This window comes from Chiloscyllium plagiosum, unplaced genomic scaffold, assembly GCF_037043375.1.
Source record: "Chiloscyllium plagiosum isolate Xiang-an unplaced genomic scaffold, Cpla_swu_hap1 HiC_scaffold_2, whole genome shotgun sequence".
Taxonomy (NCBI): Eukaryota; Metazoa; Chordata; class Chondrichthyes; order Orectolobiformes; family Hemiscylliidae; genus Chiloscyllium; species Chiloscyllium plagiosum.
Window position 1 is genome coordinate 15,434,334 of NW_028270140.1, and position 26,717 is coordinate 15,461,050.

The 26,717-nt window shown below is 42.0% G+C and overlaps 1 protein-coding gene across 2 annotated transcripts in view; it reads right to left on the reverse strand.

Moving 5' to 3' along the window:
• Nucleotides 1-26,717, reverse strand: part of ppp1r3b (protein phosphatase 1, regulatory subunit 3B) — a 112,655-nt gene that overhangs the window by 73,777 nt on the left and 12,161 nt on the right. Inside the window, exon 1 of one of the 2 annotated variants that reach the window (XM_087994871.1) lies at nucleotides 12,881-12,918. The exons of the other annotated variant lie outside the window; for it this stretch is intronic. Within the exon in view, the coding sequence (XP_087850997.1) occupies nucleotides 12,881-12,903 (23 nt within the window). The 5' untranslated portion in view covers nucleotides 12,904-12,918. Of the gene's footprint in view, nucleotides 1-12,880; nucleotides 12,919-26,717 lie in introns of those variants that run through there. 2 annotated transcript variants of the gene reach the window in all.

Genomic DNA, 26,717 nt, shown 5'->3' on the forward strand with positions numbered 1-26,717 from the left:
CCTCAGCTCTTCCATCACATCCTCTCAGTCTCACTGGCTCTCTAACTCAAAGGAAGTGGTACTGAGACAATGTCAATGATACTGGTAGAACAAGCAGTTCACTGCAGTATCACAATCTTTTCACAAAGTCCAAGCTGCAGTGATTTTCAATCAATTAAAGGTGAGAGCAGTAATTGAGTATTAGATAGTAATCTACCAACAGAGGGAGCAAACAACTGCCTTCCCAGTCAAATCCCACCCTCCCTCCACAAAATGTGGTAGCTTAAGATGGGATGCAAGAGTGATCACGTTTGATCATTTACAGCACAATTACAAAAGAACATTTATAACTGACCACATTATACAACTGATCACATTGATTATTTTCCTTTTTTTGTTGCCAAGAACCACAACTTGTATTGACAGAGACACTACTCGACCATGTGTTCATAATCCCACCCTAATGTTTTAAATTGGAGGTGTAGTTTTCAGCAAAGAGGGTTACCTCAGATTACAACAGGATCTGCACCAGATGGGCCAATGGGCTGAGAAGTGGCAGATGGAGTTTAATTCAGATAAATGCAAGGTGCTGCATTTTGGGAAAGCAAATCTTAGCAGGACTTATACACTTAATGGTAACGTCCTAGGGAGTGTTGCTGAACAAAGAGACCTTGGAGTGCAGGTTCATAGCTCCTTGAAAGTGGAGTCGCAGGTAGATAGGATAGTGAAGAAGGTGTTTGGTATGCTTTCCTTTATTAGTCAGAGTATCGAGTACAGGGGTTGGGAGGTTATATTGCGGCTGTACAGGACATTGGTTAGGCCACTGTTGGAATATTGCATGCAATTCTGGTCTCCTTCCTATTGGAAAGAAGTTGTGAAAGTTGAAAGGGTTCAGAAAAGATTTACAAGGATGTTGCCAGGGTTGGAGGATCTGAGCTACAGGGAGAGGCTGAACAGGCTGGGGCTGTTTTCCCTGGAGTGTCGGAGGCTGAGGGGTGACCTTAGAGGTTTACAAAATTATGAGGGGCATGGATAGGATAAATAGACAAAGTCTTTTCCCTGGGGTCGGGGAGTTTAGGGTGAGAGGGGAAAGATATAAAAGAGACCTAAGGGGCAACGTTTTCATGCAGAAGGTAGTACGTGTATGGAATGAGCTGCCAGAGGATGTGGTGGAGGCTGTACAATTGCAAAGTTTAAGAGGCATTTGGATGGGTATATGGTTTGGAGGGATATGGGCCGGGTGCTGGCAGGTGGGACTAGATTGGGTTGGGATATCTGGTCGGCATGGACGGGTTGGACCGACGGGTCTGTTTCCATGCTGTACATCTCTATGACTCTAAGTCCATTAATCTTAGTGATACTGGAGGAAGAGTAAGACTTGTTCAGATCAACGTTACAGCTGATCCACTATTGTAAAAAAGCAATTGTGCACTGGCCAACATTTAAAGTAATGTCATCATAATTCCAGAGGACTGCTTTCCTGCTAGAGGGAGGCAACTAGTAGTGAGTTTAACCTGAGGGTCACCACATCTCAGGCAAGGGGAAATATATGACCTTTATCGTGAGTTTAGCTGGTGTGGGAATTGAACCTGAGATTATTGGCATTATTGAGCCATAGAATTGGACAGCAAGGGAACAGACCCTTCAGTCCAACTAATCCATGCCCAACCATGTTCCCAAACTAAACTCGTCCCACTTGCCTGTGTTTGGCCCATATTTCTCCAAACCATTCCTTTTCATGAACTTACCCAAATGTCTTTTGAATGTTGTAACTGTACCCACATCCAGCACTCTGTCTGGCAGTTCACTCCACACACAAACCACTGTCTGTGTGAAAATGTTTCACCTCATGTCCTTTTTCAATCTTTCTCCTCTCACTTTAAAGTATGCCCCCAATTTTTGAACCACTACAACCTTAGGGAAAAGACCTTTGCTATGCCCATGATGATTTTATAAACCTCTTTAAGATCACCCCTCAACCTCCTACACTCAATTGAAAGAAGTCCCAGAGTCAAGATTAGAGTGGTGCTGGAAAAGCACAGCAGGTCAGGCAGCATCCGAGGAGCAGGAAAATTGACATTTTGGGCAAAAGCTCTTCATCATTCCTGATGGAGGGCTTTTGCCTGAAACGTCAATTTTCCTGCTCCGCGGATGCTGCTTGACCTGCTGTGCTTTTCCAGCACCACTCTAATCTTGACTCGAAACTCCAGCATTTGCACCACCCACTTCTGCTCTGAAAAAAGTCCCAGCCTAACCAACCTATTTTTATAACTCCGATCCCCCATTCCTGGCAACATCCTGGTGAATTTCTTCTGAACCCTCTCTGGTTTAACTACTTTACATTGCATGCCAGGCAGCCAGCTAACTGAGCTAACCCACCTCCCAAGCAATGATCTCTGAACAAACTTTACCAGTTATTTTTCTTCTTTCTGATACAGGATCTTGCTGTGCACAAACTGGCTGACTCTTTCCCCCCCACATCACAGCAGGAACTACAATTCAAAAGTACTTAATTGTTTGGGAAATGCTTTGGTACCTCTTGGGGCTATATGAAAGGTGCAATATGAATGCAGATTCTTATTTTTCTTGGAGAATGAGAAACAAAACACATGTTGGAAAGTACAACAAGCCAGTTAACCTCTTAAATAAATCAAATCCAAGTTAGTGTTGGGTGGATGCTGCATCACTCATGAGAAGGTGAAACCATTGTAGTCTACCAGCTGAGACAGTAACCACTCTGTTCCTTCTCGAAACGCTAAATGTCCTGCTCTGCATTGATATAGCGACCTGAAACTGCCCTAGGGTGTTACAAAAGAAAAAGACCAAATTATTTGGAGAATACGCTGAACCTATGGAAAGAGGATGTAAAAAGATCGGGGCAAAGAGCAGGGCCAAAGGGGAAGTCTGGGATACAGGAGGGAAGCAGACAAATCAAAGGGATTTATGTGGAGAATTCTGTTGAGTAACAGCTTCAACACGAACAGTGGAGTGACCTGATTTGAGATGAGTGCAGGAGGCTAGAGTGAAAATCCCCGCTATTGGCTAATTGGAAGGATCCTGCTATCGAAACATTTTGAAACATATCGATTGTGCCCTAGTGGGACTCATAGGATCTGCCCCAGTTCAGTGTGGTATTTTGCTGAGTGACCATCGTTCCTTGTGGTATTTGCGACTTTTACTAATGTGTGGCATTGGGTAAGAGTTGTTCGAGGTAAAACGGTGCTATCAATTCTCCTTTGTCTTTGCTTTGCCTTGGGTCTATCTAGTGATTAGTTGTAGAAGATACACCACTGCGTATCTATGAATCAGTCACTATTCTTAGGTAACAGGAAGGTTTATTGCATGACAGCAATAAGTATAGCTACATTTGAGACATGAACACTAGGACCCTTAGGGAGCAGGTACATTGACATCTGCTCTCTCTGAAAGACTATATAGAACCCCTCGTCTCCAACCCAAGGACTGTGTGTGACATCAATAGAATGGCTGGACCAATGTAACATGATCATTAACCCCAAAAGAATCATTATCTTCGATGACATCTCCCTCCTCCTCCTCCTCCTCCTCCCCCCCTCCCATGATTTTCTCACCATGATCAATCCATTTATAGAAGGGTTGTATCACATATATAACCATATTTATCTCAACCCCATCTTGTCCTGAGTCTCTGACCTTTCAAATTCAGATGATCTGAAGGTTGCACACTTTTTGCAGGTTCACTGTCTTCCATTTTGGATGAATGTTAGCTCTTTGAATGAGGACTGTTGACCTGGTTCTGATCCTTGTCGTAGCTTGGATTTCTAGAAAATCTTATTGAGGAAAATTACTTCCAATGTCCACAATGACATTTCATCTTCTCTCTTAAAGAAACCACTCATTTCCACAACGCTTAAAAGAAATTCATTTCTCAACAATTTAAAACTTAAGAAACATTAAATATAAATTGTCTTCATAACAATCATCTGCATTTTCAAAAGTGGTAATGCTCCCAAAGTGGTCACTGTACTTGCTTGAAAAGTTTTCCTGTTTCCTGGGTGACTTTCCTCCGGGTGCTCTAGTTTCCTCCCACAGTCCAAAGATATGCAGGTTTGGCGGATTGGCCTGTTAAATTCCTCCGTAGTGTCCAGGGATATGCAGGCTAGGTGGATTAGTGTTGGGAAGTACTGGGTTATAGGGAAGGGGAGTGGGTCTGGATGGAATGTTTTTCAGAGGATCAGTGTGGAATCGATGGGCCAAATGGCCTGTTTCCATACTGTAGGTCCAAAGTGACCACTCCTGGTACTTCATGATTATCTGGCCACCATTATCAATATATGGTTGTACTGTTTTATGTGTATCATTGTCACCAATCCCCTTTTCTTTTTTATTACTACCAGATCCAGGACAAAGTTCCCCAATTCACTCCGATTCCAAACAGGATACCCCAACTGTTAAAGGTCCTGCTAGACGAGGGATGAACCAGTTCCTCTTTATTCACCCACTCTCTGCATTGGTCACAACAAGGTTAATGTCAAAAGGATCCCTTCCCTTATTATCATTTTTCCAGACCCAAACAAGTGTATGCTTTAAAAGGTTAACCAGGTTTTCTTCAGTTAACAAAAATACTGATTTTAAAAAATTCCCACATGACCATAAGACATTAAGAAATCGGAACGGACAGGCTATTCAACCCCTCAAGTTCCCTCTGCCATTCCGTAGGATCGTGGATATACAACATATCTTTCCTGCCCTTTCACCATAACTCTTGGTTCCCTAACTGATCAAGAATTTATCTCAGATAGACAAATGCACACAAGGACTCTGCCCTGCCCCCACAGCTCTCTTTGGAGTTCCTAAGACTCATAACATCCTGAGAAATGAAATTCCTTCTCATCTCAGTGTTAAATTGGTGCCCCTTTATTCTGAGAACTTGTCCTCTGATCCTGGATTCTCCCATGAGGGGAAACATCCTCTCCTTAAGAATTCTGTACCTTTCAATGAGAACACCTTTAATTCTTTTAAATTCCAGTGTGTAGAGTTCCAACCTGTTTAACCTTTGCTCCTAAATCAATCCCTCCATACCAAAATTCTATTGGTGCATCTTCTCAGAACTGCCTCCAACGAAATGATATTTCCTGGAATAAGGGGACAAATCTGCTCACAGTACTCCAGATAGGATCTCACCAGCATCTTGTTAGAAGAATTAGTAACACAAAACACCTCCACACAGATTAGAAATAAGAGGTGGTTCAAAAAGATAAACTTTTAATGAGAGGTATATGGATTACTCTCGGAACTGTTCGTGAAGCGCACATATTTGAATGTTGTGGCCATTGCAGTGGATATTACCGGTAACATTAATGTTGGGAAGCTTGGTTTTGTAGGCGGATTGACAATCCTTTGTCTTGATTTCTTTATTTAAAATGGTTTGGAGTGCTCAGTGTGAGAGGCGGTCTATCTTTTGTTGTCCTGCTACACAGGGGTAACTAGAGGATAGTTCTTCAACTGTGATCTGCACAGCACACAAATGCTCAAATAAGAAGGCTCAGTCCTACTAGTCCACTCCAGTAGAGTGGAGACTTTTTAACCACTACTGATGTGTATTTCTCAAAGGGGAAAACATAAAATGTGTCTGAATTTTGGGGAATAATCTACAGGTGGTGTCTTGTTGTTGAGTAAGGAGCTGTCAGACTCTTGTTGTCTTTGTAGTCATGATAGATCTCAGTCCAGTCTGTATGAAGTCTCTTTTACACCTTTTGGTGTTAGATGTGCTACATGTGATTCACACAAAACTTTACCAGACATCACCAAATTTAAATCTGCATTTTTTCCATAGCTTTTAAAAACAACAAATTTCAGAGTTAAAAGTAAAAGTCTCTATAACCACATTGGGGTCTGATCCATTATCATAACACTTTGCTCAGTATTGGGGATATCTAGTAATTAGTGGATACTCTATCATAGTGTATCTACAGAAGAGGCACTGATTGCATGATAGAAATAAGTACAAGGACATATGGTCAGGGATAGAAACTAGCCAATGCATCTACTCCCTTTGAAAGCTAGAGTTGAAATCATGCACGAGTACTCCTTATCTCCATTCACAGAGTGTGTGAGATGTAGCGAAATGGCTGGAGCTAATGTACCACAAACATTAACCCCTTCAGGTCTGTTACTTTATGTAATATTCAGTGCCCTTATTTTAACAATGAAAACAATAGCAGTTTCATCGTACAAATAATGAATTGTTCAAAAGAATAGTGTGTCACTGTAGCGACTTTCCAACAGCAGTGACGTTAATAAAGTCTAAATTCAGAGGATGCGCAGCAGTGGATTGGTTATAGATCTGCTGCTCAGATCAAAAATGAGACACTATTTAAACATTTCCATTATGTCAAATAAAATGAGAAAAGACACTATAATAGCTAGAAGTAAAGGTCAAACATTTACCATGACTAGGAGGAAATGACAGCATTGTGATATTTTCTCTGGACCTAGCAAGCCAAAGAGACGGGGGACATAAGATTTGCTCACTGCCACGGCAGGTGAACAAACTTAATTTTTAAAAAAATTATGGAATTAGAATTGTGAATGGCAACAATGTTAATTGTAGTAAAAATCCATCTGGCTTGCTAATATCCTTTAGGGAAGGAAATCTGCTGGTCTGGCTAGTATATAATTTCAGAGCCACAGTAATGTGATTGAGTTCTCTATGCTCTCCGAAATGGTCTAACGAGCCACTCGCTTGAATCAAAAATGCTCAAAAAAATCACAAAGGAATGAAACCAAATGGAACACGTATTGACATGGCATCAGTTTCGGAACCAGGAACACCAATGGCAAACTCAGTCCTGGAGACCCTGCCGCATCCTCCTTACTAACATGTGGGCGCAAGTGCCTAAGTTGGGGGAGCTGTCTCAAAAACTACTCAAGCAACAGCTTGACATAGTTATACTTATAAAATCATACCTTACACACAGTACCCCAAACAACACCATTACCACCCCTGGGTTTATCCTGTATTCAGCAAAGGTAATGGACAAAGGTTTACAGTCAGGAGGGAATTGCCTTGGGAATCCTCAATATTGAATCCAGACAGTGAAGTTTTACAGCAAATGACTAAACACGAGCGAGGAAACATCTTGCTGGTTACTGTCCTCCCTCAGCTGATGAATCAGTGCTCCTCCACCTTGAACACTTCTTGGAGAAAACACTGAGTAAGGGTGTGAACATACCCTGGGTGGGGGACTTCACTGTCCACCACCAAGAGGGGCTCGGCAGCAGCACTACGAACTAGTCCTAAAGGACATTGCTGTTAGACTGGGTCTGTGGCAGGAGGTGAGAAAACCAACAAGCCCAACCTCACTAATCTGTTGGCTGCAGATGTGTCTGTCCATGATGGTATCGGTAAGAGAGATTACCGCACATCTCCTGGTGGAGACAAAGTCTTGTCTTCACATGAGCCTACTCTCCATCGTGTTACAATATTAAATAGGTTTCAAACAATCTAACCACTCACGTCTGGGCATCCATGAAGCGCAATGTGCCATCAGCAGCAGAATTGTACTCCAGCACAATTTGCAGACTCAGAGCCTGGCATACTTCCCACTCAACCATTATCATCAAGCCAGGGGATCAACCCTGGCTCAACGGAGAGTGCAGGAGGGCATGCCAGGAGCAGCACCAGGTATACCTAAAAATGACGTGTCAACCTGGTGAAGTTATAACACAGAACTACCTGTGTGGCAAAAAACCCCCCACATCAGATGCAAGTGATAGAGTTAAGCAATTCCACAAACTGGAGAGAAGGTGTAAGGTAGAATGAGAGCAAGTGGTGCTTTAAATACTTTAAAAGAATGGAATTTGGCAGAAAACAGTTTATCCAGAACATAGCCAGTTGTTTAAATTCTTTACACAGCTCTGTTTACCGCTAGGCTTCAGTCAATGACGACGCCTGTCTGATTCTAAATTGTGGGTTGTGATACTTATACAGTTGGTAAACTAATTCTAATTAGTGTTTAACTAATGTCAGCGATAACAAACTTTCTGCAGAGTGAAATAATTTCCAAATGGCTGAAGATTGTTGTTTTCCTCATTGGGTTGGAGATATTCTGGCACTTGTCTGGTTACTGGAGCCAGTTATTGTTAGGAGTTGGGATGGATTTATCATGAAAGTGAATAAGATTTGAATTGGAATCAAAGGGTGGATGGTGAGTGTAGAGTGTGGTTAAAGCATCATTCTCTGTTGTAGGCCATGCTCTAAATTCTAACCGGTCTAGTTCCAGGTTTTACTGTCTGAGGAGCAAGTATTCCTCAAGCCAAATACAGGTTGTATAAATCCCAAATTTCCCATGTGCATGTTAATCGTCCCCTTGGAGTGCTGCCATGTGAATTTCAAAGTTTCTTTCATTATGATTACATCGAGTGGTCAGGTTCAGTTAATAAAAGAGAAGTCTTTCAGTTTAATAGTACTTTTTATGTCTCCTGAGTATCCTAAAGCACTTCATAGTTTATAAGGTACTTCTGTTAGTCAGCTTGACTGCAGTTTCCGGTTTGACATCAAATGCATGAGCAGATAACCAGGCTGACCTTACAGTGTTGTATAGGGAATGTTGGTGTCAGAGGTGACATCCTTCAGATTACATAGCATAGTGTCATAGTCATAGAGTCACAGAGATGTACAGCACAGAAACAAACCCTTCAGTCCAACTTGTCCATGCTAACCAGATACCCTAACATAATCTAGTCCCATTTTCCAGCATTTGACCAATATCCCTCTAAACCCTTCCTATTCATATACCATGCAGATGCCTTTTGAATGTTGTAATTGTACCAACCTCCACTACTTCCTCTGGTAGTTCATTCCATTCCCACACCACCTTTGCATGAAAAAGTTGCCCCTTAGATCCCTTTTAAGTCTTTCCCATCTCACCCTAAACCGATGCCCTCGAGTTCTGCACTCCCCCATCCCAGGGAAAAGACCTTGTCTATTTATCCTATCCATGCTCATGATTTTATAAATCTCTCTAAGGCCCCCCCTCAGCCTCTGACGTACCAGGGAAATCAGCCCCAGCCTATTCAGCCTCTCCATATAGCTCAAACTCTCCAACCCTGGCAATATCCTTGTAAATTTTTTCTGAACCCTTTCAAGTTTCACAATCATAGAGTTGTACAATATGAAAACAGGCCCTTTGGTTCAACTCATCCATGCTGACCGGATATCCAAAATTAATCTAGTCCCATTTGCCAGCATTTGGCCCACATCCCTCTAAACCCTCCAGATTTGCGTAAAGATTTGTAGCTTGGGTGCTGGTTGCTGTAGTTGTGGATATGTTCACTGAACTGAGAAGTTGATTTACACACCACTGCTGCACTCCCAACTTGTGAATAAAAGAAGAACATCTTTACAGAGTCTTCACCAAGGACGATATCCCTGCAACTTAATCTGTAGATGCCTAGCAGACAAGCAATGCGTCAAGGATACTATGACCAACATAGTAGCCACCCATTACCTTAGAGCTGACAGCCAGAGGTCTCCACCCATTGGGATTCACGACAGCCCATAAACCGACAACATGCTCTGACAACAACTCACTAGGACAAAAGACCCTCTGCCCATCTCGTGCAAGACAAACGTAATTTAAAGATTCCATGTAAAGATTGCACAAAACACTATAGGGCAAACAGGCAGACAACTAACAATTCACATCCATGAACACCTACCAGCCACTAAATCCCATGACCAGCTGTCCCTAGTAGCCATACACTCAGATGACAAGGACCACAAATTCACCTGGGACAACAATACGATCACAGGGAAAGCTAAACACAGGACAGCCAGAGAATTTCCACGGACTCCATCAACAAACACATGGATTGAGACCCAATACGCTGGCCACTACAACGAACAACCGGAACCTGCAACCGAAAGCAGCAAATATGGAACCAAATAAATTCCAGAAGAAACAGTACAGCAGCGCTTCACAGGAGGTTCCAACAGTGAGGGTGTCACCTAGACAGGGGATGAAACGTCTGCAAATCAACTTCCCAGCTCGGCAAACATACCCACAACTATGGCCTCTAAAACCTTCCTATTCATGTACCCTTCCAGATGCCTTTTAAATGCTGTTATTGTACCAGCCTCCACCACCTCCTCTGGCAGCTCATTTCATATATGCACCAGCTTCTGCATGGAAAAGTTGCCCCTTAGGTCCCTTTTAAATCTTTCTCCTCTCACCCTAAATCTATGCCCTCTAGTTTTGGATAAACCAAGGCCCGATTTGCCCTCTCAGATGAACCTAAAAGATCCCATGATACAATTTCAAAAAGCACACGGGTCTCTGTCTGGCTTACTGGCCAATATTTATCTGTCAACTATTATCACGAATGCAAATGATGTGGTCTTTGTCACATAGCTCCTTTTGGGAAGTGACTGTGCACAAGTTGAGTATTCTGTTTCCAATGGGCGGCACGGTGGCACAGTGGTTAGCACTGCTGCCTCACAGCGCCAGAGACCCGGGTTCATTTCCCGCCTCAGGCGACTGACTGTGTGGAGTTTGCACATTCTCCCCGTGTCTGCGTGGGTTTCCTCCGGGTGCTCCGGTTCCCTCCACAGTCCAAAGATGTGCAGGTCAGGTGAATTGGCCATGCTAAATTGTCCGTAGTGTTGGGTAAGGGGTAAATGTAGGGGTATGGGTGGTTTGCGCTTTGGCGGGTCGGTGTGGACTTGTTGGGCCGAAGGGCCTGTTTCCACACTGTAAAGTAATCTAAATCTAATCAATAAAACAACAAGGTCTACTCTTTAAAAATAGGGAATTTAGCTGAAGTGGTTTCAGATGCATGGCTCCATCCCAACAATAGTCTTTGCTGATCCTAATCTCAGTCTTTGCAAGTGTACAAGTTGATGAAGCATTTGGGAGTCTCACCATTCGGCCAAAGGACTGTTACCTGCTTAAATGTTGTGTTAATCTTTGTGAGGAAACTAACAATACTGTCCCATTCTAATATTATACATTCTCACAAAAAAAAAGAATTTCCAAAACCAAAATGTTTAGCCATAGAGTATGGGCTAATGAGTACACAGATAATATTTTCAAGGAATTGAAATCAACTTGGTCCCACTGACTTGCTGCCCTGTTTATGGTGATACATCAGCTGATCACAAAGTGGTCAGCTCAGACTCTTTCTGCTAATGCTGCCCAAAACAAGCGCAAAAGGAGCCAAAAGTTATTTTTATTATTCCAGACAGACACAAGAATTTGAAGCAGCTGCCTTCCAGTGAGTAGGTTTTCATCAGAGCAAGCCTGACTTCAGCAACTTGGGCAAATAGTTAAAAGAAGTTGGATACTTTGTATAAATGCCAAGGGTCAGATTATACACCATTAACTGGTACTCAAGAAAATATGGTAAATCTCTTCTGCACACTCTCTGAGGTCTTAATATTCTTTCTAGAAAGTGATGCCTTGAACTGGCCAAAATAATCTAGCTGCAGCCTTACCAGCATTTTAAACTTTAACGCTTCTTTTGATAATTTTCTTAACTCGGGCTGTTACTTTAAGTGATTTATTTATTCATATTCCAAATCACATTGTTTATGTACCCAACTTAAATTGGCATTATCTAAGTAATATGTAATCCCCTTATGTTTTTTTCTTGCCAGAATGTAATACCTGACATTTACCTATGTTCAAATTATTTGGCCAATTATATACCCATTTGCAAATTTATTAACATCCTTGCATAATTTATTGTAATCCCACTCAAAATCGACTATCACTCCTCCCACTCTTTGGTATCATCTGCAAATGTAGAAAGTGTGTTTTTGATTGAAAAATCCAAATGATTAATATAAATAATGAGTAGTGGTTTCAACACTGATCTATGTGGAACATCACTTCCCACTTTCTGCCTCGTTGAACAGTTAACTCACTCTCTGGTTTGTGTAGTGAAGCCAGGTTACAATCCATTCTGCCATTTGCCCCCAGACTCTGTATTCTCTGACCTTATTCATTCTATATTATTTTATCAAAGGCTTTTTGAAAATCTAGATAAATTACATCTACCTCTATTACATTACCCAATTCTGCTCTCTCAATTACCTCGTCAAATAGTTCAAAGAAGTTGGTCAGTGTAGATTTTTCCTATTGAAATTCATGTTGTTTATTGATTGCAATATTTATGTTCTCTATATGGTCTTCTGCTAGGATTTAGAAGGAATTCAGATTTTACTAACTCCTGATGTTAAGCCGATTAGTTCATTGTGTCCTGAACCTGTTGATTCTCTGCTTTAATAATCACAGAATAGTTACAGGAAAGATGGAGTCCATTTGGCTTATTGTGTGTACACTAGCTCTCTGAATGAGCATTTCACTCAGTGCCATGCTCCCACCTTATCCATATAACTCTGCCTTTCTCCTTAATTAACTCATGGTGTTATTATAATGCTAGCTGTCTACCAGGCTTCTAGCAATAAAGCTTTTACCCCCAATTAAGATTGAAAAAGTGGCAATACCTCTGCCACTTCTCCCCTAGATTCTTTTTAAATGTTCAGATATAATCTGTTGCGACCATGGATGTTTTATTTTTAGGTTTGATCAGTTCATTTAATAGCTCATCCCTTTTAACTTGTAATCTTATTTTGAAGCTCACTTTCTGATGCCACGTTCCCACTCCTGTTTCCCTGTTAAATACTGGAGCAAGGTCATCATTTGATTTTTCTGGCTGTTCTCTCTTATCAATTGTGTTATTAAGTGGCCATATTCCCATTGTGACTAACGTTTTTTAAAACTTATGGGACTTCAAAATGCTGTTGCATATCATTACTTATCAATATTGGAGCCCACTTCAGCATTCAGCATACTGTCACACTGGGAAGAGTGCACTCTATCCTCTTCACGTATTGAATTCAATACCTTCTCATTACCTTCTCCGACAGGATAGTCCCATCTCTTCATCACCCACCTCTTCAAGAGTCAAATGTTGAGTCCTCTATTGCAGGAAAGATGGTAAACCGAGGCACTTTTCTTGACTAATTCTCTCCTTCACATTGTGGGCCATCTTCACGCAAGGACAGTGAATAGGCTAAGGTAACACTGCCCTCCAGAAGGCGATTTTAAAAAGATGCTTCGTTCATCAATGTTGCCAGATACTCAATACTACAAAAACATTGAGAGCCTCGCTGACAAGTCAGTGATTCCTCAGGGTATATAGCTCTCCCATGTTCAGGAGCACCAGGCACTTTTGGGATGCTTAATGCTTTGTCTGCTGGTGGCTATAGAACTGTGCCCTGGATGTTGTGATAGTCTCACCTTGTCAGAAGATAATTAAACCTTCCCCAGCATTGGTCCCCTTCCAGATCCTTCCTGACAGAACTGCAGGCTGTGTACACCATCAGGTCCATTAATTGAACAATGTGCTTTACCTTTTGTGAACAGTCTCCATTATCTGCCTCAGGTGTCTGGCCTTTGTCTCTTCCCCTATTGACTGCTGCCTTCTATTACGTTACTAGGCAGCTGTCACAGTAAGGTTGCTATCAGGCCTTTAAATTGGACCTACACTCGTCTCCTTCCTGTGCCTTCTATCACCAATTGGCAATCAAACTTACCCTCCAATTAAATCAGGGCAAAATCAGAGCCTGTGACTGCTCCCCTCAGAATGAAAAAAAAACAGCCTGACATTGAGGCCCTGGCCTTAAATGGAACATCCTGCTATTTGAGTCCTTGCAATCTGCTCGTCAATTATTAACAGCACAGGAACAAGTGAACTCAAAACCCCTGACGGAGGAGAACATACAGCTATATTTACAAATTAACATGCTCAACAAGGAACCCTAACAAACCCCAGAGTTCAGCAAAGATTATACCGAACTAGGAAACAGAAATCAGTCAAATGGGAAAGCCTTTTGATGGTAAATGCAGATATTTACTCAATAGCTTCCCCTCTGTGAGCTGGCTCTCAGTCACCTTGTTTTTAATATAGTTCGGCTTTCAAGATGCAATCAGGGGTGCACAAAAATCTGGGACATGTTAATTTAACGGCAGTGGCACCAAATCATCTTGGCACAATTATCTTTGACATCAGCGGTTTCCTTTGTCACAGAGCAAGGGGAGCAGAAGTATTGAGGGAGGGCCAGGGTTAACCAAGAGTGAGTGAGTGGGAAGGGGTGTTTGAGGGTATGGAGGAGTTGAAAGGATTCACGGAAAGGACAGATGGGAGGGTTAGGACACAAAGGAATGAAGTAGGAATAGGAAGGGCTTAGTCACGCAGGTGAGGTGAAGGATGTTGGCAACAAATTAAGAAAATGAGGGGTCTATAGGACATTGTTAAAAATCACATGACACCAGGTTATAGTCCAACAGGTTTATTTGGAAGCACTAGCTTTCAGACCGCAGCTCCCTCATCAGGTGGTTGTCAGTGCTCCGAAAGCTAGTGCTTCCAAATAAATCTGTTGGACTATAACCTGGTGTTGTGTGATTTTTAAACTTTGTACATCCCAGTCCAACACCGGCATCTCCACATCGTAACTATAAGACATTGGCAGTGCTGTCTAAATGTTGGTCCATCTCAAAGTGTTAAGTGGCTTTATAAGGCTTTGAATTCACCCTACTCCCTCTCTGCTGATAACCTCCCTCTTTGATAACCTCCACTACAATGCACAGAAGGAAAGAACAGTTCATTCAGTCTGGACCCACACAGAGGCAAGAATGGCGAGTGTGAACATTCAAAACAGGATGCACAAAAACAATTATTTTTCCACAATAGAGAAATATCCAGAACTCTCCAGTAACCATCAAAAAATGCCAGCCATGAGGTGTGTGACTGCATTTTGATCTCTGACTAAGCTCATCCCAACAAATCATGACACACCTTTGAAGAAAGTGAAACTAACAGAAAGTAATTTATTAAGTGAAATGTAAATTTGAAAGAAACATGTTTGGGTTCACGATCATTTTTCTGCTAGTGGCTGTGGAGTTGGGCAGGACAGTTTGGATGGTGATGCAGAATCTCCCTGTTTAACCACATGAGCTCTGGCATAACCACCCCTGTGGCTACAGCATTGTCAGCTGATGGTGAGTGTGATGACAGGAAACCTATGCCCGCAGCCGATTTAGGCCTGTTTCATGAGAATGCCAGCTGTATTTTAAGTTGTAATTGTAATTGTGTGAGAAACAAGGAAAATCGATAGAGTGGAAGAGGTGCACACTTCTGGTCCTGTCCTTAAGAACAATATGCCAGCAACAAAACACCACCCACAGGTTTTAATGTGTTCATTCATGTGGGCTGCTTTACTACTGTAGCAGTTCTCATACTATTTTGACTGAAGGACATTTTTCAAGTGAATTAGGAACGATCAACACCCATTTAAATTATAGCACTATACAATATCCATAATAGGGAAGTGCTGTGTATAAACAGTGTTTTAAAAGTGCTTTTAAGGAAACAGGTATTTACTTAAAGTAACAATTTGCGGGTTATTCATCAATGTAGACAATGATGAGACAGACCAGATACATCAGAGATAAATAATCACTGACACTCTGCTTTCATTACGGTTAGGAGTTATGCTGTTATTAGATTAGATTAGATTTTACAGTGTGAAAACAGGCCCTTCGGCCCAACAAGTCCACACCGACTCTCTCTCTCTCACGCACGCGCACACACACACACACAGCTTATTGCCAAGTTAATGTTAACCACAGTCTCATTCCATCTGGGTGCTTAATGGTCTCAAAGCTGGCTATTATTTTATCGAGATGTAACTCCCCATAAACACAGAAGTTTCCTTTCCACCTATTCAATTACAGAGTCTTTATTTGAACATGGCATTCTCAGAATATTTTACAGACCTGTGCAAACACATTCAGTTTCTTTTCATTACTTAATTAACAATTTTCACAACTTGTATTTATGTAACACCTTTAATGTAATAAAACACTTCAAGATTCTTCAAAGGTGCTTTATGAAGGAAAACTGAACAGCAAGTCACAAAGTGGTATTTGGCAGATGGTGGAAAGGTTTGGTCAAAAAAATAAGTGTTTTAAAAAGGGAAAGAAAGGTAGATGCTATTCCAGAGAACAGGATCTTGGCAACTAAGTCACAACAGTGAAACAATTACAATCAGAGCTGCTCAAAAAATCAGAATTAGAGGAGCATAGCTATCTCATAGGGTTATGGGATGAGATTATAGAATGAGGGTAGATTGAGGCCAGTAGGAATTTGAGAACAAGGATAGGAATTTTTAAACCAAAGCACTGCTTTCTGGTGGCTAATGTCAACCAGTGAGCACAAGGAGTGATGTGTCATTGGGACTGGCTGCAAAGATGACCAGAGGCAGCAGAGTTTTAGATAAGCTTGGGCTTACAGAGAGTAGAACGTGCAAGGTCAGTCAGGAGTGCAGTGGAAACACAGGTGACCAATACATTGATGACAATTTCATAAATAGCTAAAACAGATACAAGGATGGGCAATGAAACAGAACTGGACATCAGTTGATGGTCTTCTTACTGATGGTGCGAATATGCCATTGTATACATTTCTTGGGATCAATTCTGACACCAACCATTCAAGGAATTTACATTATTTCAGTATAGTGGAGGATTTGAGCAAGTCAAAGTGACAGTTTTTCCACAATCACAACAATGAAACCAACAACAGAGAAGAACAGGGAAATGGAACCTGGAAGAACACAGCAAGCCAGGCAGCATCAGGAGATGGAGTTTCAGGTGGAACCCTTCTTTAGGACTGGGGTGGGTGTAGGGACAGCTGCAGATAAAGAGGGTGGTGGGGGCAGGATGGTGAAGTGGGGATAGCTGAAGACAGGTAGAGGGTTTGACCTGGTTGGTCAATGGGAGAAGGTTATTTGAAATTGGAGAACTTAATGTTGAGTCCTCCGGGCTGTAGGCTGCCCAGGCGGAAGATGAGGTGTCGTTCCTCCAATTTGCAGTTTGGTTTATTGCGGCAATGGAGGAGACCAAGGATGGTCATGTCGGAAAGGGAGTGGGAAGGGAAACTAAAATGGGCGGTGACTGGGAGTTCGGTTGGCCCCTGCGGGCCCAGCTGAGATGCTCGGTGAACCATGCCCTACGTTTACATTTGGTCGCCCCAATGTAGAGAAGACCACATCAGGAGCATCTGATACAGTAAACTAAGTTGGAGGAGAGGCAGGTGAATCTCTGTCTCATCTGGAAGGACTGTTTGGGCTCTAGATGGAGGTGAGGGGATGGTGTACCAGCAGATTTTGCATTTTTTCTGGTTGCAGGGGGAGGTACCTGGGGACTCATTGCCTCCGATGATCCCCCCTCCACTGCCTCCAATCTCATCGTCCCCCAGTTCAGTTCCACCTGCTCCCCAAGATCCACAAACCCAACTACCCTACCCTTGCCGACCCATCGCCTCTGCATATTCCTGCTCTCCCCCGCCCCACCACCGAGTACGAGATGAGCTATCTCGACTCCATCCTCATCCTCTTGGTTCAGACACTCCCCACCTACATCCGTGACACCAAATATGTCCTCCGTCTCTTCAGTAATTTGCAGTTCCTCAGCCCCCAGCGCTTTATCTTCACTATGGATGTGCAGTCCTTATACATGTCCATACCCCACAAGGATGGCCTGCAGGCCCTCTGCTGCTTCCTCTTCAACAGACCCATCCAGTCTCCCTCCTACGCCTCGCTGAACTAGTCCTCACCCTTAATAACTTTTCTTTTAACTCCTCCCATTTCCTCCAAATCCAGAGAGTGGCCATGGGCACCTGGTTGGGCCCCAGCTACACCTGCTTCTTTATCGGCTATGTCAAACAGTCCCTCTTCAGTCCCTACACAGGCACTGCACCCCAACACTTCCATCGTTACATTGATGACTGCACCCAGGCTGAACTGGAGCAGTTCATTGACCACCCACAACTTCTACCCCACCCTCAATTCACTTGGTCCACATCAGACACCTCTGCCCCTTTCTTGACCTCTCCATTTCCATCTTCAGTGACAGTCTCCAGACGGATGTTTACTACAAACCCACAGACTCCCATAGCTACCTGGACTACATCTCCTCCCACCCAGTATCCTGCAAGAACTCCCAATTCCCATTCTCCCAGTTCCTCTGCCTCCGCCGCATCTGCTCGAACGAGGAGACATTCCACTCCCAAGCATCCCAGATGTCCACCTATTTCGAACAATGTGCATATCCTCCCTCTATCATCCAGACAGGCCTCCATTGCACTACCTCCATTCCCCGTTCCACTGCTCTAAAGATGCCCCCTCCAAACGAAATAAAGACAGAGTACCCCTTCTCCTCACCTACCACCCCACCAGTCTCCACATCCAATGCATCATCCTTAAGCACTTCTGCCGACTCCAACTAGACCCCACAACCAAGAACATCTTCCCCTTCAAACCCCTCTCTGCCTTCCACAAGGACCGTTCCCTTCGCCAATCCTTGGTTCACGCCACTCTCCCCACCAACCCCCTGAACCCCCAGTTACCTTCCCCTGCAACTGGAAAAGATGCAAAACATGCCAGTACCCCAGCCCCCCCTCACCTCCACCCAGGGCCCCAAACAGTCCTTCCAGGTGAGAGACAGGTTCACCTGCCTCTCTTCCAACCTAGTTTACTGCATCAGGTGCTCCCAATGTGGTCCTCTCTACAGCAGGGAGACCAAATGTAAACATAGGGAATGTTTCGCTGAGCATGTCAGCCAGGTCCATAGGGGCTGACTTGACCTCCCAGTCACCGCCCATTTTAATTCCCTTTGCGACATGACCATCCATGGCCTCCTCCAGTGCCAGAACAAACCAAACCACAAATTGGAGGAACAACACCTCGTCTTCCACCTCATCTTCTGCCTACAGCCCAGAGGACTCAACATAAGTTTTCCAATTTCAAATAACCTCCCTTCTCATCGCCCCCTCACCCTGATTCCTTTCCCTGCCCCTCCTCCACCCTTACACTCCTCCCTGCCACCAACCGGTTCTATTCCACTCACTGACCAACCAGGTCGTACCCTCTAGGTGTCTTCACCTATACCCACTTCATCTCCCTGTCCCCACCTCCCCTTTTACCTGCAGCTCTCCTTATATTCACCCCTCGTCCTGAAGAAGGGTTACACCCAAAACGTCGACTTCTCCACCTCCTGGTGCTGCCTAGCTTGCTGTGCTCTTCCAGCCTCCTGCCAGTCTACTTTGGATTCCAGCATCTGCAGGATTTTTTTGTCTCTGAGGGAAATGGAAGCAGCAAACTCATGTTCTCTCGCTTGATAGTATTTGGTGCCCCCTGCTGTTCAAACTAATTAATGCAATAAATTCATTTCTGATCCAATCTGATATATCACTGGCAAAAGACCCAGTAAATCACAGTAAATCTCTTTCTACCCTTTCCTTTCAATCTCGACATACATTCATTTGGAAAAAATTTCCTTTTCACAAGTTTTAATGTCTTTTAATTTTACAAAAGATTTATGAATGATGTATGTTCTTATCACATTGCATCTCAGTTATATCTCCTAATATTCCAATATCATAAACATCTCAGCAATGTATTGTGAATTCAGGACTGCAAATAAGGCATAGCTGATGTGTGAAGAGCTCTGTATTCATTTTTCAAAAGCAGAATCATAGAAGCATGGATGGAGGCCATTTGGCCTATTCTGCCTGTGCCACTCCTGGTTCTCCAATGGAAGCACTCCATTTCTCTACCCAGTCCCCATATTCTTTCACTATAGTTCCTCATCTGTCACTTATCCAAGTTTGTTTTAAATTATGTTATAGACTCTGCCTCATTAGCTCCCTGAGATAAAGTATTCCCTCTCTGGTAATCATGCATTCTGAACAGATTTTTGCCAGTTAGAGCAAATTTTCACTAAAAGTAGACCATTAGAGAGTTACAACGTTTACCTGTTTTTATCCAATAATAACCAATTAGAGGTGAATTATCAATTTCAGATGTTCTGAATTAGCAAACAACTTCTGTACATCACTAAGAACAGTTCATTCACACGACATAAAGTGGAATCCAAAATGAAAAGGGAGACTGAACAGGGACGGAGGGGGAGTTGGGAGGGATATGGCGTAGGATGTCAGTGGGTGCAGTCATTAATCCACCCTGATGAGCAGGAGAGAGTTTGATTAAATCAGTAAAAATGTGAAAATTGACCCTAACCCACTTTGGATGTATGTAATTTAGGTTTGACAGAATCTATTTGGGGAGACCCATAACTGATCTGGAGAGGCGAGTGAGTAAGGCCACTTTGCTCCAGCATTAAAATGAACAGTTTAGATCTAATGGCTGTACTCCAGATTTCCCTGGGAGTGAGTGGGCAAATGCATGACAGGTGAATTGCAATGTGGAGAAATGTAAGGCTATGCATTTGGGAGCAAAAGGAGGGAAGATTATTTTCTGAATGTGATAGATTGGGAATGGGGGAGGTGCAATGAGACCTGGGTGTCCTCATATATCAATTACTGAAAATAAGCAAACAGGTGCACCAGGCAGTGAAGAAGGCAATTAGTATGTTGTCTTTCAGAGTGAAAGGATTTGGGTACAGGAGCAGGGATATCTTACTGCAATTGTACAGTCAAGATTAGAGTGGTGCTGAAAAAGCACAGGCTAGGCAGCATCTGAGGAGCAGGAAAATCGACCTTTTGGGCAAAAGCCCTTCATCAGGAATTGTACAGTGCCTTGGTGATACCATACCAGGAATACTGTGAGCAGTTTTGATCTCCTCATTTGAGGAAGGATGTTCAGGCTATTGAGGGAGTGTAACGAAGATTTATTTTTGGGATGGCAGGACTGATTTACGAAGAGAAATTGGATCCATCAAGACTCTATTCATTGACATTTGGAAAAATGGGTTTTCAGCTGTACCAGTGGATTATTAAAAAAACCTTGCGTCCACTGAATGGAGGAAACAACACTTGAATACGGGTTTTTTCAATTCATAAGCTTCCTCCCAGTACACGATCACTTTTAAAATGTTTTATAAGAAAACCATTGTTGTGGCCAATGATGCTTATGTTAGACTAAAATGCAGGACAGTGCTCATTTCCTGTTTATAATTTGACTGAAATGCTGACATTTATGTGTTAAGTGGATAATACAAATGTCCTATTATGTTGACATTTTCATGGCATTAAGTAAACAGATTTATTTGAAGAGTCTAGCCCTATACTTGCACAAAATTATGGTTACGTACAAACCTAGAAAACACGAGCAGCAGAAACCATTCACCCCTTAAGCTTGCTCTGCTTTTTAATAATTTCATGTTTGATATATTTGTGTTTTGAATTCTACATTCCCATTTACCCTCAGTCACCATTAATTCCTCTACATAATGAAATATATCTACTTCGGTCTTAAAAATATTCAATCATCCTGTTTCTACTGCCTTCTGAAGCAGAGAGTTCCAAAATCGTACAACCTTCGGAAAAAAATAATCTAATGAACTTTCTCTGAACAAACTTCAACACATTTACATACTTCCTTAAATAAGGTACAGAGGCACACAATATTGGAGATGTGGCCTCACCAATGCCTGGTATAACTTGAAATAACTGCACAGACGCCAGTATCATGTCACCAAGTTATCTCGTTTTTACACGTGCACAGTACACAAACTCTGACCAACGAGCCTAGAGTCGGTCCCTAGAGTAAAGAGACTCTGAGACTCCTTTTATAACTGTCAGCTAGGGCTCCCTGATTGGGTCAGGGATCTCATATTCATTGAGATCCACCTGGCCTTCAATCCAATCATTACAAATTAAAAATTGATGTACTTGTTTCAAATGTGGTGGAAAATGAAGATGCACTATGAACTACAGGGTATAATTCATCAGTTTGAGTTACATAAGCCTAATGCTGTCCTTCTTGACATAATTGCTGCCAATGAGGCAATTTAAACCCTTGAAGTGCATAGCACAAAGGAGCCGAATGTGTGACCTGGTGGATGGAACACAGTGTATTGGTTTTCCCAGAACTTTCCCAAGACAACTGTCTAGGCTGCAGCTCTAATGGTTTCATCGGTGTGAAACAGGCATGCTGCTTTTGGCTGCCTGGTGAGATGTGCTGGGACTGAAGAGTTTGAGCTATAGATTGAACAGGATGGAACTTTTTTCCCCTGGAGCATTGGAGACTGAAGGGTGACATTTCAGAGGTTTATAAAATCATGAGGGGCATTGATAGGGTGAATAGACAAGTTTTGTTTTGTTTTACTCAGGAGAGGTGAGTCCAAAACTAGAGAGCAGAGGTTTAGTGTGAGAAGGGAAAGATTTAAAAGGGCCCTGAGGAGCAACTTTTTCACACAGAGGGTGCTGTTTGTTTGGAATGAGCTCCCAGAGGAAGTGTTGGAGATGGGTACAAAAATTACATTTAGTAGTTAGCACTGCTACCTCACAGCATTAGGGTCTCAGGTTCGATTCCAGCCTCGGGTGACTGTGTGGAGTTTGCACATTCTCCCAATGTCTGCATGGGTTTCCTCCGTGTGCTCCAGATTCCTCCCACAGTCCAAAGATGTGCAGGGCAGGTGAATTGGCCATGCTAAATTGCCCATAGTGTTAGGTGCATGAGTCAGAAGGAAATAGGTCTGGGTGGTTTACTCTTCGGTGTGGACTGGTTGGGCCGAAGGGCCTGTTTCCACATTTTAGGGAATCTAATCTAATCTAAAAGGCATTTAGATGGGTACATCAATTGGAAGGATTCAGAGGGATTATGGCCAAACGCTGGTAAATGAGACTAGTTCACTTCAGGATAACTGGTCAGCGTGGGTGAGTTGGACCGAGAATCTGTTTCTGTGCTGTATGACTATGACAAGACCTGAGGTCCAGTTTCCGTTGTTGCAGTTTTAATTAAAAATCTGACCCCGCACAGGAGCTTGCATCAAAAGTCTTACTGTCATATTCATCTTTTCATAATGCGTTCAAGATTTTCTCATTCAGAGGACATAAGGTATTTATCAGTTGCTGGACATTTATTAGCGATCTACAGGATGATATAATTAACATTAGCTCATCAGTAACTTAACTACCAGTCACCTTGCTTTATTAAAAAAATAAATCTATGAATTAAAATAATTTCTACGGAAACGTTAAAAGGTTGAGTTGTGACAGCCAGATTAACCAACAGAGCACTCATTTAGTGTTGTTATTGTAGTTCATTGTTTGAAACGAAGGTGACCATGCTAATCTTAGGGACTGTTTGGTCGGGTTTCGATGGTGTACATGACTGCTGAGGATGACCTGTGCCTGGAAGATTTTGCTGAAAACAAGACAGGATACCCCTTCCAACAAGAACTTCAGCTGTGGTCCTCATTTGTTTACTGCAGCCTGTGAGTTTCTTCTGAACTTTCCCTAGAATTACAGAATGTTGCAGCACATAATTGAATCTGTACTAATGTTTATCTCCAGGGGAACCACTGTATCTCATCCAAGTACAGCTTCCCATGCCCTTTAACATTCCTCTTCTTTCAAACAACAATTTAATTCCTTGCTTTAAAAAAAAAGTGGATTTGATTTCAAGAATGATTTATAGAAGAGAATTCCAACCTCTAATTACCCACTATTTAAAGAAATATTTTCTATCATTCCTTTAATTACTTTACTAATTAGCTTAAACTTGTTCCTTTTCATTACTGTCTAAAAGAACAGCTGAAACCATCTCAAATCCCTATATAAAATTTTGAAGATGACAATCAGATCATCCTTTGATTCTCAGTTTGAGTGTGAAAGCCCTGACTTTTCAAGTTTCTCTTCACAACCGTAACTTCATGTAAATAAATGGATCAAAATTGTATTAACCTATCTGGGAAAAGTGTGCCACATTTCCACATGTGATTCCAAAATGTGTAAAATGCCATTTAAAACAACAGTGTCCAATTTGCCTGAGTGACTGCTATTCAGGACTAAAGCAATTCATACCAGGTTTTGTCACAAACAGAAAATAATACATTCACCTTAAAAGACAGCCAATATTTAAACCTCAAATTGACAGCTGTTAGAAATTGACTAAGACATGCTTCCCAGCATTCACAGGATTTTGGACATTTTAAACAAAACCTTGAGAAGAAACACAGACAGAATGAGGTAAGTATACCAGTAAAGAGATGGCAGAGATAATCAGAACACACAAATGATTGCTGTCTATTCACGTCCAAGTTTTAAACGATTTGCCGTGACCATTGAAATCCTGTGTCTAAATTGTGGAACTGTAAATAGTGCTGAGAAGTTGTTGAGTCACATGGTCTGTATGTTTGGGTATGCGCCACACTCCTTGGAAATGCTCAGCCGAAAAACTGTTTGACTGGAGCAAACTTCAGCCGGCAATCTGGAGATGCTGATGAACCACAATTTAAACCATTAAAACACCTCCATATGTTAATGGACTATTATGGGCTTGTTGCAAGATGTAAGAAAGTACAATAAAGAACAGGAGGTGTTTATGACATTCACTGCTGCAGGTGTAATTTTCGAACTAAAAGAAGCCTCTGTTTAGGGAAAAGGCCGAGTCTTCCAAAGTAACCACAGGCAGGGGTTAATTATCCACATGTATGGGATTGTACTCCTCAGTTATGGGTAACTTAAGTACAATCAAGAGAACAATGATTATGAGTATTGATTAAAGTTGAAAGGAGCAGGATACTGATGGTTATAATTGATTTGTAAGCTGTTGGTGGAGCACCTACACAGGGAGACAGAATCAACATTTCAGGTCAGTGATTTTTCATCAGGTTCTGAACTTCCAATGACAGGACATTGACCCGAAACATTAATAGTTTCTCTCCACAAATACTGCCTATAGAGTTTTCCCAGCCTTTTTATTCTAAAAATGAAGTCAGTCTGGTGATACCACAACACAGGGTTTTATCCACGCCAAGCAGCAGAAACAGCATGCCATAGATAGAACAAAGCAATCCCATAAACAATGGATTAGTTTGAAGGCTTTGCATTCCTATCACATTCATTGATCTGAAAATAAAAACAACAAATTGCGAAATTTCTACAAATATCCACATCCTCAATGATGGGGAAGCCAAAATAACAGGCTGTGAAAACCTCAGCCATCTTCAGTCAGGAGTGCTGAACGGATCTTGTCCTCCTCCTGAGGTCCATAGCTTCACAAATACCTTTCAATTAATTCTGTATAATAGCAAGAAATGGTTGATGACACTGAATAACAGAAAAGTGAATGGGCCTTGACACATCCGGGCAATAATACTGAAGACTTGTACTCCAGAACTAGCCGCATCCCTAGCCAAGTTGTTACAGTACAACTATAAACCGGCATTACCAATAAATGAGATAATTGCCAGGTTTGTCCTGTTCACAAAATATAGGTCAAATCTAAGCCAGTCAATTGCCATCCGATCAGTCAACTCTAGATCATCAGCAAAATGATGAAAGGTGTGATCAACAGTGCGATCAAGCAGCACATATTGAGCAATAAACATCTCACAAGTGCTAGCAATGACCATTCTAACAACAAAATATAACCATTTCCCTTAAAATTGCAAGTCAATACCATTACTGAATCCCTCAGAATCACATCCTGAGGGACTACCATTGACCAGTGTCATGGACTAGACCAGACCCCCTCAAAATATTAAGTAGATAGCCTATACCCAAAAGTTTTCTTATTTTAAAAGTAGATGTGAAGTGTCATGTTATAGAAGCAATGAGACTGGTCAAACTACTTGATGTTGAGCAAAACACAATTTATTTAAAGAATATAGTTAAAATACAACAAAAGAAAGAGGAATTTTAGAATAACTTAACTGTTCAAAATCTTAACTGAATAATAGATACAGTAACCATTACTAATTAACTGTTCCAATATAGTAACATCCCATAAATATAGTCTTTGACAAAAAGGCAAATTGAGGCACAGATTCTCACATGCAGTTCTCCAATCCAGGAGGGGGGAAAAAAAAAGAGAAAATTCAGAAAAAGTAGCAGCTAGGAGACAATTCATTGAAGCATCCAACTCTTTTGAGACCCCAAAGGCTTATGCTACAGAAAGAACCAAAACACAGAAATCTGGATCGGAGAGATCTAGCTATTGCCATCCTGGTGTGTTAAAAAAAAGTCCCAAGGCCTCTCAAGCTGTATATTCTCGTGGTTCTGGTAGAATACTTGATGCCTCTGCCTTACAACTTCCCTTAAAAAATAAACTAGGACAAAATAACATTTTAAAATGACAGCATCTTCACACCAGAAACCGAAGTGTATCAGCCATGTAAATACTGTAGCCACATGAGCAGGTTGGAGGCTGGCTGGGAATTCTGTGTTGAGTAACTCAACTTCTTTCTCCTCAAAACCAGTTCACTATCTAGAAGATGCAAGTTAGAACTGAGGTAGAACACTTTCTAATTTTCTGGGTGAGTGCAGCTTCAACATCACCCAAGAAAATCAACCCACTTGGTCAGCACCATTGACCATGTTAAGCATTCATTCCCTTTGCTATTGTGATACAATGGTAAAAATGTAGACCACCTTGAAGATACATATCACACCTCGTCAAGGCTCCTTCAACAGCACCTCAAAAACCCATGTCCTTTACTACCTGGAAAGATAAGGATAACAGCCATTTACACATTCTGCCCCAAGCCATACACCACCTTGACTATCACTGTTGCTTCACTGTCAGTGCATCAAAAACCTAGAACTCCCTCCTTAATAGCATGGTGGGTGAGGGTACATCATATTGATTGCAGCAGGTCAAGGAGATTACAACCAACTTTTCAAGGATAATTAGAATATGTACTAATGGTGCTCATATTCTA